The following is a 14,347-nucleotide window of genomic DNA, read 5'->3' as shown; positions in this document are numbered from 1 at the left end:
CATCTGAACACTAGACAACAAATCTTGATGTGAGAACTGCACAGCAATCCGAGGACTTTGAATGTCATGTAGTACGTGTCATGAAACGATCCAAAATTGTGTTGTTGTGAAAGATGCAGAGACCCAGATTTTCAGGGTCTTTGACATTCATCAACATTGTTCTTCTATCAGATGAGCTTTGTGTCAGGCAGTGAGATAAACTGTGATTCGACCTCTGACCTGTTGGCTCTCCTGGTACGATGGTGGAGGAACACTCTGGGTGGCCATCATTGTCACTGCAGGTGCTGGGGACGCATGTTGCATCATGGGATAGCTTCACATTGAGACTGGTAAAGAAACAGGAACAAAATGAAATAAAAATAAAATTTAATCCGGTGCAAGCAGTGATTGTACATTCTTTAATGGCAGCAGCCACCAGGTGCTGCTATGATTGAATAATACGAGATGAGATTCTCACGTAGCATCTCACTCTCGTCCCTCTCCACCCACTTATTTTCCCTTTCTCTGTTTAATTTATTTATATTTGTATTATTTGTATTATTTCTCCAGTCAGTCTCCCTATGCTTGTATTGCATAGGATGATGTATTTGTCCTGAGTGATCTCCAATGCTTCCAAGCAGAAACACAACATTGCAACACAAACTCAATCATTGAGCCCTTTACAGAAACACTTTACATAGCAGCAGGTTCATAATGACACGCAAACAAACCCGACTACTTGTTTACCAATTACAGACAGCTATGCTTGTTTACTAATTACAGCTGGCTTTAAAGCAACCCATCGTGGTGGAGTCACCTTGGTCTTCGTCTCTATGTGTTGGCTGCTGCTGTTGTTGTTGCGCTGTTACCAAGCCAATCAAGAGGGCTAATTAAGGCTCTTGTTGGTGGGCTAATTGCTATTGGCCGGAACCCCACAGGGCTGAGGGCTGTACCCTGTGGAATGCCGCTGTAACCATCGCCCCCCCACCCCCACAGTTGGAGCTAATTGTGTTCACACACACAAATGCACACAAACACGTAGACCCCCGCTATTGCCCCAACTTACCATAGGCAAGCACAGCAGGTGCTCCATCCTGAAGCTACATATAACCTATGAGTAGGCACCGCATGAAAATGTCTTGTAAATTAACTATTTGACCTGGGGGAGTAATAAATGTGAGGTTAGACTTTATTATCCAGAAATTCTACTGTTTTAAATCCTTGTTTGGTAAATGGTAAATGGATTTGTATTTATATAGCGCTTTTCTAGTCTGATGATGACCACTCAAAGCGCTTTACAGTACAGTTTCACATTCACCCATTCATACACACATTCCTACAGTGCATCTATTCGCAGCACTTAGTTATTCTATGGGGGGCCATTCAGGGTTCAGCATCATGCCGAAGGACACTTCGGCTTGAGATGGTTCAGACTGGTGATCGAACTGCCGACCTTCAGGTTGGAGGACGACCACTCTACCCCTCAGCCACAGCCGCCCAAAAAAAGAGTGTGCCCTGATCTCACCAGTTGATTGATACAGACATTGATACAGACATTACAGAGTTCAATCTGGTGCCGTGACCACTGATGTGGATCATCAAATGAATATTTCTTCAAAGTCCACATGTTCACATGGATACCTTGAGCTACTGGGCTTATTGCAAAAATGCCTCATAATACCACATAAACCATTGTGTGGTCATTGCAGGCAGGCAACAATTATAATGGACTGGTGCACTTGGACAGAATGGTACACACCTGGTGGAAAACGCCTGATTATAACCTTTAGAGATGTAGCCGGAACATTTGAGCAAAATCTCTCTACCAGTTTTAACATCCGTGGATCAACTGCATCAGGAAGTAAAAAAAAAAAAGAAAAAGTAAACTGTAAATGCACCTGACCTCTAAAGCCGAGAATTTACAGTTACTGAATCTAGCTTGTGAGGTAATAGCCTAATGAAAAGGAACTACAACAATCATATAATGATTTTTACAAGAATTGCATGTAAGGATTTTATATAAAACCCTGCCCAGAATTTAAAAGTAGACAATTAACTGTGACTTAAAATGAGCGGTCAGGACATATGTAACAGCCTATGCACAATTTGGTTTCTTGTTGCCAGTCCCTCATTTACAGTACAATGGCACCTGGCAACAACAGCAAGGTAGACTGTTCCATCCCTTTCTAGTGGTAAACCACTCGCCATTTTCCACTTTGCTCTGGCTGCCTGATCAACTACTTCCTTGCCTTCCACAATGCTCTCGGATTCTGTGGCCACTTACGTTCCCCTGGCTGGTTCAATGTACACTGCCAATGTGTGGCCTGGAGAGCCAAGTTAAGTGACCTAAGGCAGTGTATCTGAATAAAGCCAAGGCATAGACAGTCACCCTGACGCAACCTGAGCCCAAGGCTCATGTGTTTAGCCCACCAATCTTAATTTTAGCAAAGTCTGACCATTGGTATTTGCATTTACTGGTGAAATTTGTCACTCTACAGTCGTAGGCTACAATCCATCACCTGTGGTTGGCCTGGCTGTGCGACAACTTTTAACCCCCTCTTTAGCCTGACTGACTAACATGATCTTGCTAAAGTTCCAGAAGGAAAACTGAGAGATGAGACGCACAAATACATCTTCCTTTAATACCACAGACGCATGAGAAATATTTGAGGAATATCACAACGTGATTGTGGTTCATACATTTAAGTGTTACACGGCTTTTGTGCTTTCATTGCTATAAAATCCCTTTTTAATGCTCCTCCTGTAAATGTCTGTGCCCCACGCTCCTCGAATAAAAATAATCTACTTGGGTGGTGTTCAGGCTCTTACTTCCAGACAGGAAGTGATGCTTCAGAGTCAGGACGATAAATGGCAGATGTTCCCAGACAGTGAGCTCATCTCACACCGAGACCCAGACTGTGGCAATGTCTCAGTCTGTAAAAGTCAGTGACAAGACAACAGGGCTGAGAGCCAACTCAAAGTGAGTGGCATCTGAACCTGCCATCGCTGCCAACATGCTGATGTTGAATGCTGGTTTAACTTCATTGATGACTTCTAATTTTGGGTTTTAGCTGCACATCTGTGAGTTTTAACGTGTCACACTGTGCGTGTGTCCATGCATCTGTGTGTGTTCATTCAGTGCGATTATACGAGTATTTGTGTTGCATGTGTTTACATTTGTTAGTGTTCCATGTGCACGTCTGTATGAGTCCTTGTGAGTGTGTACTGATTGCGTTCTGGTTTCTGTTCTCATTCCAACTGGTATCAGCTGAAAGGCATCTTCTCTGTTATCAGTCCTCATTTTAATTGCAAATGCAGCGAGCGTGTTAGTGATTAAATGGAAAATTGCACATTAATTGATGAGACTGAAGATAAAGCAATTCCAATTACTGCACAGTATTTTAGGCGGCCTCTCAAGTTTTGCCATCCCTCGAAGGAATGAGCCACCAAACGCCAAATTTGAGCAGGCAATCGTGCATCCATAAATAAACACACAGAGACACGTAAAAATGCACAAACACATGCCCTAACGGCTGCTGAAGCGTGAATGTACAATCAAGAACAGACAAGATCACTGCAACAACACCAACAAACAAGACATTTGATTTCAAAAGTGAAATTAGACACAACAGAAACAGAACTTACCAGGTGACACTAAAATGACACATTTCTTTGTCAGAAACACATTGAACAAAAAGATACAATAACCACTCTCTCTGAACTTACCAAAGGTGTATGGTTACACAATAAGTCATAGAATTCATTTTGAGGGCAAATGAAATGTTTGTTTCTCAACAATGGCCTTTAAATTATTACAGTGTTCATCATGCATATCAATTGAAAAGTGCCTGAAGTCACAATCAAAATTCAAAGCAAGCATAAAATGGAAAATGAGAAGTAGGCATAAAATTATTCCAACAAACATCAAAGGCTTTTATGAATTTGGATTGGAGGCACTCCTACTATTTCATCGGATCCTTGTGCAGTAAGAAACGCTTCTATTCAGCATTCAATTTTCCAGCAATTCTCAAGCATAGAATGGGTCTCTGCTGTATTGATGTGAAGTTGGTCAATGGCAAAGCTGCAGTTTCACTCCGTTTACCACCTGCATTGAAATGAAAATCCATATCTGGTTACATATGATATAATCCCTGCCTCTGGCCTCCACACTTCAACCTTGTCTGCTTTGGTTTGAAGGTGAATTCAATGCACTCTGTAGAACTATTAAATGTGAAATGGGAATGCTTCCTGCTTTGAGCCAAGGTGATAGAAAGGAAAAGGATCCTCCTCATGATTTAAACCCACAGCAGCAGCATTGTGGGGCACATATCTTGCACTCCAGATCGTGACCCAGCAGGGGCTTGGCACGGGATCATTAAAAGAGGACTTGTGTTAGATAAAGATGTGATCCTCTCTCATGTGGGATTATCAACACTTTACTGATGGCAAAATCAGCGTAAAACAGTGGTGAACCGAGGTGCCAGAGCTGACAGTCACCCAAGGTTTTTAGTACAGGATTCATTCCTCACAGGTTTAACTGAAAATAAGCATGCTGTTGGTTTGACTGATACCTTCTATCCTGCAATGAAAAAGCCATTGAAAGTCTGGAAATGTTACAGGAGTGCAATGCATAGTATGGACTGTGTGTGATGCACTTTTATAGGATGTCGAAGAGATTACAATTCATCCCGACAGGGAAGATTAATGTCTGAACCAAATTTTATTGAAATCTGTACTTCTGGAGAAATTTTACTCAAACCCACAAATATCAACCTTGTGGTCGTATTAGTGATAAAGTCAGGGGATCATCAGAGTAATAAAAGTTTTAAACTGGGCAGAATAGATATCTGTACAAACTTAATGGCAATCAATCCAAAAGTTGTTAAGATTTGTCCGTATGGTGGCTCAACTGACCGAAAAAAGAGAACCAAACTACAGACTGTAGCCATTTTGTTTTGTTTGGCCCTTTTTCCACAGGTCAAAAAACACAGACTAACAAAAGGCTTATGTCTGCAATTGGAATTCAAACAGATAGGCAAACCCTTTAAATGGCAATGGGAAAGGAGTCAGTTGCCTTTTTTGATCAGGTCTACACATGCTCATTTTGGTGAAAAGGGTTATATGAGAAAACCATTTTACACGTCACACACAAAAAAATATTGTCCATGTCAAATGCATTCTAACCTACTATAAATACTACAATTGGTTAACACCTGGTTGGAGCATGGTGGAGGCCAAACGTTGTTTTGATGAAGTATATCAAGCTGCAGCATGAACTTGAGGGGCTAATATGGAGGAAGATTAAATTCCTGATATGTTCAGGGTGAAGTGTGGTTTGGCTTTTAGAAACACATGACTGAGCTTCAAAAGATTATAAGTGCTTGCTCATTGTGGGAACTGTTGGATGTCTGTATAACCTTTAAGGTCTCAACCTTAATATGTATATTGCCTTGAAATAAGGCATGTTATGATTTGCACTCTACAAATAGGCTGCAGCTTGTTTTGCTTACGGCACATAGCTTGGATATGAGTAATATCATCAATACACCCTCTTGTTCACTGTGAATTCTCCAAACAAAAACCCACACACGCTCAATCGGACCTAAGATGGACTTATAACTGAGGAGCTAAATTCCACCTAACGTCCGATCAAACTACATTGCTTCTGGGTAGTTTCTTGGAAAGTTCTGTTTTGATAAATGGCTGCAGGAATGAATGCCTGGACAGATTACTGATATCTTATTTAAACCCTGTGGATTCTCATTTCAACTTGAATCGAATTAAAGCACTGATCCAACAACTGCACCTTAAAATGAATCATGTTGATATTTATGTATGCATTTGTTTACTTCACTCAGTATTGATTACCAACCAAGCTCTTCTTAGGGAATTCAAAATTCTCTGTGCTGTTTTCAACAAACTAGTAAAAAGCCTCTTAAAACCACATGCGATGCAGTCAATTTGCTTTCATTACCCACAGAATTGCCTAGAAAAAAATAATCAAATAATTTTACAAGGGCAGTCGTCGGCAATTCTGAGCCAAAGTAGCCCAATCCCAGATGCCAATTTCTTGAAAACCACAACAACAGTGCAAAGGCTTGTCTGACTAGTAATCGATTGGATCGGCTTCTCACAATTGTGAAGTGTTCCATGAATAATACTGTATCTTCAACATATCCCTTAAGTTGGATTAAAATTCAAACACCAAACAGTGAAGCCATGACAGACTGCAGCACGCATGCTGGCAACTGCTTTTATATCACATGTGCAGTACAAGCGTAAAGTAGAAAAGCAGATTTCTGGATGAGCCGTAATTTGCACATGCCCCCATCGAAATCTCATTTGATCTGTACTGTTTGAGTTTGCTGGTGAAGAGGCTGACCTGCAGACGCAATGAATACCATTTGGAAGTGAGCGTGTCACCTTGGTCAGATATTATGCATCTCGATACCATGCAAGAGAGGAAGATGAATAAATAAATGAGGTATTTTTGAATATGAGTGGGATCTAATCATCGCCTTATTGTCAGGCCTGATTTACAATACAAACACCAGGAGGCCAGGCCTTGATAGCGTTGAGTAAACTGGTGGAGGGAAGGGCAGAATGGTAATGAGATTAGGACCAGGGAGGGGGGCCCTGTTTACACATTGGTGGTTGGACTCAACACAGAAATCGGAAAACAGACAGATCAGAGCGCAAATACCCCCCCCCCCCCTCATCACTACACACACACACACACGCACACACACACAGACACACACACACACACACACCCACACACCCAGGAATGGGTATGCATGCAAACACAGGCATGTACTGTATTTTAATACTAGCACTAAACACAAAGATAGCAACGCTTCAACCAGTGTCATCCTGAGGGCAATATTACACACACACAAACACACACACACACTCCAAGGCAGGAGTGCATTCACAGCCAGAGGCAAAGATAGTCTCACCAGTGGTCTTAGGGCTACAAATAACCCCCGGGCTAAAGAGAGCTCCACACATACTGCAGTCAGGACCCAGTCCACACTCCCAGACCACCTCATTAACCTGAGCTGGCAGCCCTCCCTCCGCCCAGCCTCGCAACACCCTGCTCCTCGCCAACCCACACTTACAATTCACACCAGTATCATTTATTCATCTGCTCATGTTGATTGGATTCATCCTCCTCCACAAGATATGGGAGGCATGGATTTGAAGCTTGGTGAAGGACATTTCAACATTGTTGTGAACATTGTTAACTGCAGGTTCAGCAAGATCACAGGAAAAGTGGCGAGGCACGGTGGATTAATGTAGGCTGTTGTTTGAAAGATTGCATCTCAAGGGTTTAAGGGGAGAGGAGTGATTTCATATCTTGAAAGCGATCTGGAAGTTGCTCAGTGTTGCTTGGCGTGCAGAGTAAGATGTTCTGCTGCTGAAAAAAGATTCACACAGAAAAAGTGAGCGGGTCTGGTCACCGCTTGGCTCAGTGCGTTCAGTCACGCAAAGCAACTTGTGTGTTACCTGCTCTCTACTACTACTACTGAGTGAGCTGATGAACAAGGACTCACAGCATGAACACAAGCTAGTGTCAGAAATTGTAATGCTCAGCATTTGGTCTAACAAGGTTGAACCATCACAACTTCAATTTGCAGCAGCTTGGAAAAGTTATTAAAAAATCTTTAATAATTTTTACTTTAAATTAAAATTTTGTAAATAAAACCAATGGGCTGTATCACTAGGTTTAGAACATTGAGTTCTACGCTTTCCTCTTCTCATTCATTGGGCGGATTTTACTCCAAAGACTCCACTGACTCGTCCTTATCAATTCCCAATGACATTTTATGCTTGAATTTAAATTTATAACCTTTCCCGTTTATTCTTTCATACTGAACTTCTTAATGAACGTCCTTCACATATTCAAATAGGCTCCACAGCCATAATGAAGACACAAGGATTTCCCCCGGGTGAGACAATTTGCAAGATTCATCTTTTCCTTTCTAACTGCTGACAATGGTGTCAGTGCTCCAATCTGACTGCAATTCTTGTTTTCTTTGTATTTATGCAAATGTTTGTTTGGATATTACAGATTCGGGTCTGATTGTCTTCCTTTCTGCTTTTAAAAATTAGATTAAAGTCTCAAGAAAAAAAGGAAAGTGGTCAAATTACAGGACAGAGAATTTTTTTTGTAATTCTCAGAGGACAAGAGGAAATAACATTAGCATAGCTGAAAGCCCCTATTAAAATGAGGTAAGTTTTATTTTTTTCTGCAGAGGGCTAAACATATATTGTGAAGATGAAAACAACATTGTAGCAGCCGCTAAATTAATGTAGCATCTCTAATCATCTGTGTCAAGAGTTATAAGGGTTTTTAAACCTTTTTGCTTTTACTTAAATAAAAAAGTGAGACATAAAGCAAAGAGCAGGATTTTATTTCAGGTCTCTTTTCTGATTTGTTAGGTTTCAGTTTGTTTTAATTTTTATATTCATGTCAAAACATGACTAACATGTTAAAGTGTGGTCCTTTTTCAATTGTGCTACTGCAATCAAGAATATTTAACAATGCATAATACTGATTTTATGTGTGTTTGTCTGTGCGCGTGCACATGTGATGCTATGCTCTTAATTTCAACTGAGGTTTCTGATTGATTACTGCACCAGATTATTATCAACTTAATCCAAAATTGACATTCTTGACTTCAGAGAGATCTCTCATTAATGTGAACTAGCTTCCCAATTGGCTACAGCTCAAATATGCCAGAGTGGAGGTTTGTTTGCTCCCAGTTGGCTGCAGCACACTCCTCAATCCTCCCACATAAAAAAATAAAATAAGAACATGGACACGCGCCGCTGCACATGCGGCACACACATGGCAAACATGGCGAGCAGCGACCCAAAGGTTTTGTGGACCTGCTTCAGTGAACTTAGTTTTGTTTTAGCTCTGTCGTGGATACATTTACACTCAAACTGGCACTGCATCATTTCCTAAAACAAACACACAGACACACAAATACAGGCACATGAACAGACACTCCTGGGAAGTGGGTGGGTGGAGAGTGCCAACAGTGCACTCCCTTTCACCAACAAAAATAGCATTGCAACAGCGTCTGAACGATGCAAGGCTCAGAAAACCATGGATGAGATGGATGTTAGGTAGAATAAGGATCGCAAGCCTTTTTCATGAAACGACAGGTCTGTTGATATTCTACCTCTATCTTGACATTAAATCCAATGAAAACATAAAGAAAAACAATAAATCCATACTTTTACTACTACTGAATGCATTCGCTTGTGCCATACAGCTCTGTTGTTGTCTAGAAACTATTTTAAAAACATATAATCAATGTATCCACGTGTCTGAATGACAGGTTTGATTATTACAATGAGCTGTAGTAGTAGTCAATCTAAATAATCCAACCAAACCAAATCTGTGGCTACAAATGCAGTATTTCCTCTTGTCCAAGTAACCTTTGTGATATTAATTGTAGGATTTTCAGGGGGTATGATACAGTGCTTCTCTGCAGAGGGTGCAACAAGATCTGTGTGTGCAGAAAGCAGAGTGTAGCATGCTGCACAACTGCCTATGTAGGTGTATATTACTGTCTTGTCAACGCATCATTAAAGTAACAGTGAAATACTGCACCACTGACTTAAGACAAGGCTTTTGTTGGTCCTCGTGTTAGCAATGAGCAGATGCACCTGACAAACTTTAAGACCAACGCACCCATGAATTTAATGTGGCTGCTGGAAGGGAGGATTAAGACTTTCAAGAAGTATAAAGGAAACAATGTATGTATGAAAGTCCTGAATTAACTCATCCATTCATCTAAACGCTCTTAATACCATGTCACCTTCTTTGCTGAGTAATATTTATTAATTTGCAATAAACACACCGGGGCTGATGGACAGTTTTGATCTGATGACATCGTAAAAAAAAAATTAGAGGACCACTAATGTTATTAAAGCGCATTCAGAAGGAAACCTGAACCAAATCTGACAGGAATCAAACGTGACATTTCTCTCCAGACCAAAATTGTTAATGTCATTGTGTTGCTAAAAAAAATCGGATAATCACCAAAGTCAGTTGGACTCATTCTCTGGGAACCAAAGCTGCCTGTGTTACGTCTGTGCAAGACCAAGGCCATGGACCAACCAAAAGAGCTAAAACTGACTTTCTGTGAGTCTCAACGGGCTTTACTGTAAAGCACTTTAGTGGTCAGCAAGACTATAAAAGTGCTGTATAAATACAGACCATTTACCATTTAGGCTGAGTGCCACAGACCAGGTACGGAAGTCAGATAGAGACAAATAACACAACATTGTGTTAGTGCTTTCATAATATTTATTGACCCGAAGAAAAAAAGATAGGAATATTTTCAGCATTATCCTTTAAGACTGAAGTGAATGGTATACGAGGTGACTGCAGCTCACCTTCACATCCTCATCTGATATCATCAACACATTTTGGATGTTAAGCTTCATCAATTATGTCAGCATCAAAAGTCTCAATACTAGGAACATCGAAGAAGAGTGACCTGATGTATTATTAAAGTCGTCCTCTTTTTGCTTCCAAAGAGATTCATGAAAAGTGTGCGTTACATATACACATGTTCTCCTGCCTGTCCTCTGTGTTCCATTCAGTTCAGCCATCTCCAAGAATAGCAGCTGAGGCAGTGTTGAAAGGAGGTGCAGGGCCAAGTGTCTGCATCCTGCAGTCGACACACGCACACACGCACACACGCACACACGCACACACACACACACACACACACACACACACACACACACACACACACACACACATACACATACATACAGGAGGAGCATGTCCTCTGCTAAGCTGATATCCATCAGAACACTGAAGGTAGACAAATTCAGTTGAAATTGGAGCGGCCAAGCTCATGGAGAGGAAATGTAATCTACAAGAGTTTCCCCTCCGAATCCATTCTAGAAATTTTGCTCTTTGCCTCCACTGTCATGTTTGCTGGCACTTACATTGTGCAGCTTATCTGTCGCTGCATCTGCAAGGACTATTTTTAAAAAAGGATACCTTGTCACAGTCAGTGAGTGCCATCCATGTCACTCTGGAACAACTTAAGCTACTGGTGGGGCAACGTGACTGTCAAGTGAATGACAAGTGGATTTTGTGGGTCTTCATAGGCTTTCATTCACTAGTTGAACATGTGTGCATTTTATCCAACCAGTGAAAGCTGGTGACCAGTGCAATAGCTCGTCCAGCCCCGACAACTGATTTCTGCAGATAAAAATCGCCTAAACCCCGTGTAGGGGTGAATATTGTACGTTGAAAATTAGAGATGGTCTACAATACACAAAGTGACCCACCACAAGCCCAAGTACGCCCACTCACACACGCACGCACACACACACACACACACACACACACACACACACACACACACACACACACACACACACACACACACACACACACACACACACACACACACACACACACACACACACACACACACACACACACACACACACACACACACTCTCACAATGAGATCAGCAGAAGGGAATATTTGAGGAGAGTGGTGGGGGATTAATGAGAGGGGGATTAGCAGGTGGGTGGCTCTCTCTCTATGCGTGTGTGCACTTGTGCATGTCTGTGTGTGTCTGTAGTGTTAGCCACTTGAGCGTTAGCAGAGCTCTGGTTGGGGAGGGGGTTTGGGGGACTATGTCTTGGCGGGACAAGGCAGACAGGCGGGTAGGAGTCTGTTTAAAAAGACCTGCTGCAGGTCAGACTGAACCAGAAGATGAGTGAGCAGACTGGCATGTACGACAAGTGAGAAGCCCGGCCCGATAATGACAGGTCGGACTCTTTGAGCACGCAGGGCAGGGAGTGATATCTGGCAACTTGCTTTGATCAAAGTTTGGCTATGTTACTGGCAGCAAAGCTGTCCAATCATTTGAAAACAGCTGAGGCCAAGCTGTGTACATACTCCTAAACATACCTGATGTTGTTAATCACAAAAGCTGAGCATGTAGTTTCACTCACATACACAGAACTCTACCCTGTAGCTAATAGGGGGCTGTCATTTCATTAAGTGTAGGATTTCAGATACAACTGTCAATTGTTTAGTAACTATCTGTGCTATTTGCTATTGGCACACTAATGCAGAATATATGCAAAACCATCTACAACATGTGCTTTTGAGCACGAGGGTCATCAGAAGTTGTGATAATTCCTTCATTGGTAAAGAACAGCTGAGTGTACTCAAAACAAGTCAATTTAGTTCAGGTCTATTCCAACAAGCCATTCGCATCGAGAGCCAACTCTATTTGGTCCAGTCAATCGTGTTGCCCTGAAAGTACAGAACAAATAAAAAACCTAAAAGATTTAAAAAGCACCACATCCCCTGATAAACATTACTGTAGTTTGTTTCTTGACCCAAAAAAAGGATTGATTTGAGTTTTATTCCAGAAGCAAGGAACCACGGAACTACAGAAAAAGTAAAACATCTACTAAAGTGAAAATATCAAAAGACACCACTTCAAAAACAGATTAACATAATGTAATTGCAAAGTTTTGTGAATTTCAGAAGAGACTCTTGCGGAGTAAGACATCACAGCTAAATCTGGATTGTGTACGATACTGATTCTGAGCTCATTATACAAAGAATGTATCCATATTTGTTCACATACTCAGCAGGCGACTTAAGAAGCTGAAAAATGTTACTTAAATGTAACCATATGCTCTTTAGGTACAATCTATAAATTGACTGCCACCAGAAAGCTTTTACAGACAGAAAACATCAAACATGCAGGTGCAGTGGATCCACAAGTGAAGCTATCTGGAAAATAACTCATGCAGACGGACACAAACAAAAAATGAAGTGGAGCTGGAGTCGTCTGAAATGCGGAGACCAAATAGTGAGGCCAAGATCAGTGGTGTTTGCTGCTCTTGGCTGCACAGCCTCTGTTTATCTTAGTGTCGGGGGGCAAAGAGAGCCGGCAGCCGAATGGAATTCTTGGAAACACCAAACAAACCCATATTAAATTTCCCCTGAAATGCCATGGGGAGAGGCGAGAAGCATGCATGGCAGGGGAGGATGGACGGAGAGGAGGACAGAAGAGGTATAGAGATGTGGGGGAAAGAGAATGCCGTCAAAAGAGAAAAGAAGTGAAGGGAGGCAGCAGTAGAAGGACAGATCAACACGAGAACATACGTTTAAAGATTAAAGTCTGGCCTCACATTCAGCTTCAAGGTGTCGCAGTGTTTGAAAGAGTGGACTCTGTTAAACACTACCTGTGTTTATTAGGACGTGCCAGTATGTAGTCATAGCCCTGCTGTTACAATGACTAACATTACCTTTCGTCCAAAGTCCAAATATCCATTGAAGCTGAATAAAGCGGAGTCATCCTTGGGCGCATCATTGTGTTTACTGCCACCGAAGAAAAATCAATCTCTTGCTCATGTCCGTGAAAGCTCCGTTCTGTTCCCACAACTCCGACAAAGTTACAGAGCTAAAGCCTCTGAAAACTGGCTTTTGAAAATTGTTCTCCCAAGTCTTGGCAATCAGAGGGAAATAAAATAAACATTCGAACCAAGCCGCAAAAACAATTTTTTCCATGTTTAATGTGCCCTTAGCTTCTTACAATATTATCCAAATACGCAAAGGATGAATCTACACATTGTCTATTGTATTCAGACAGCTTTCAAGGTCAGAGCTTCCACACACATGCTCCGTCCTCTTGTTGTCACCAACAAAAATGTCCTTCAACTTACATTTGCCTTATAAATTCCTGCCTGTATTAAATGTGGGGATGTATTGTATTGTATTCTTCGATTTTAATAAATAATTGTCCAGGTTCGTATATATAGTCTCATTCACTATAGAAACATGACACTAATGTACTGCAGCAACACAACTAGTGGAGATAATGCAGACATGTGTTCAAAGCTTTAATTAAAAAATACGTAGTTTATGAACTAGTAAAGATCACTCAGATTATTATAGCAAGCAATAGGAACAGAACCGGAAATGGACCTGGGTGGATCAGTAAGTAAGTTAAGTGAGTAATGGTCAGCACTGAGGGTATGAGGACACATCATTCGTTCCTGCTTTTTAAAATGAATGGCCTCTACTTGTTTCATCCTTTAGGTGGTGCACTGGGCCTGATTTTTTTTGAGGTAAATACATCGACAAACATGTACATGTATAGTGCTTAACTGTTGCAAATATAACAACTATTGTTTTATTCTCTGTGATTCAAGTAATAAATAGAAGTTTACTGCTCAAATTTTTTGGGGGGCGACGTTGGCTCCCTAAGGAGAAGGAAGAGGCAACAAAGACAAAGCCACACCAGACTGTAAGAAAACAGCACTCACACTATTTGTCATGATTTAAATGGGGAA

At 41.3% G+C, this 14,347-nt stretch overlaps 1 protein-coding gene across 1 annotated transcript in view; it reads right to left on the bottom strand.

The window, feature by feature from the left end:
• LOC133019612 (pannexin-3-like) overlaps positions 1-14,347 on the bottom strand; it is a 68,786-nt gene that overhangs the window by 41,361 nt on the left and 13,078 nt on the right. The window contains exon 2 of the mRNA XM_061086148.1: positions 220-326. Coding sequence (XP_060942131.1) covers positions 220-306 — 87 coding nt within the window. The 5' untranslated portion in view covers positions 307-326. The remainder of the gene's footprint in view (positions 1-219; positions 327-14,347) is intronic.

This window comes from Limanda limanda, chromosome 14 (assembly GCF_963576545.1).
Source record: "Limanda limanda chromosome 14, fLimLim1.1, whole genome shotgun sequence".
NCBI classification, from domain to species: Eukaryota; Metazoa; Chordata; class Actinopteri; order Pleuronectiformes; family Pleuronectidae; genus Limanda; species Limanda limanda.
This window is presented reverse-complemented; position numbering and strand designations above follow the sequence as displayed.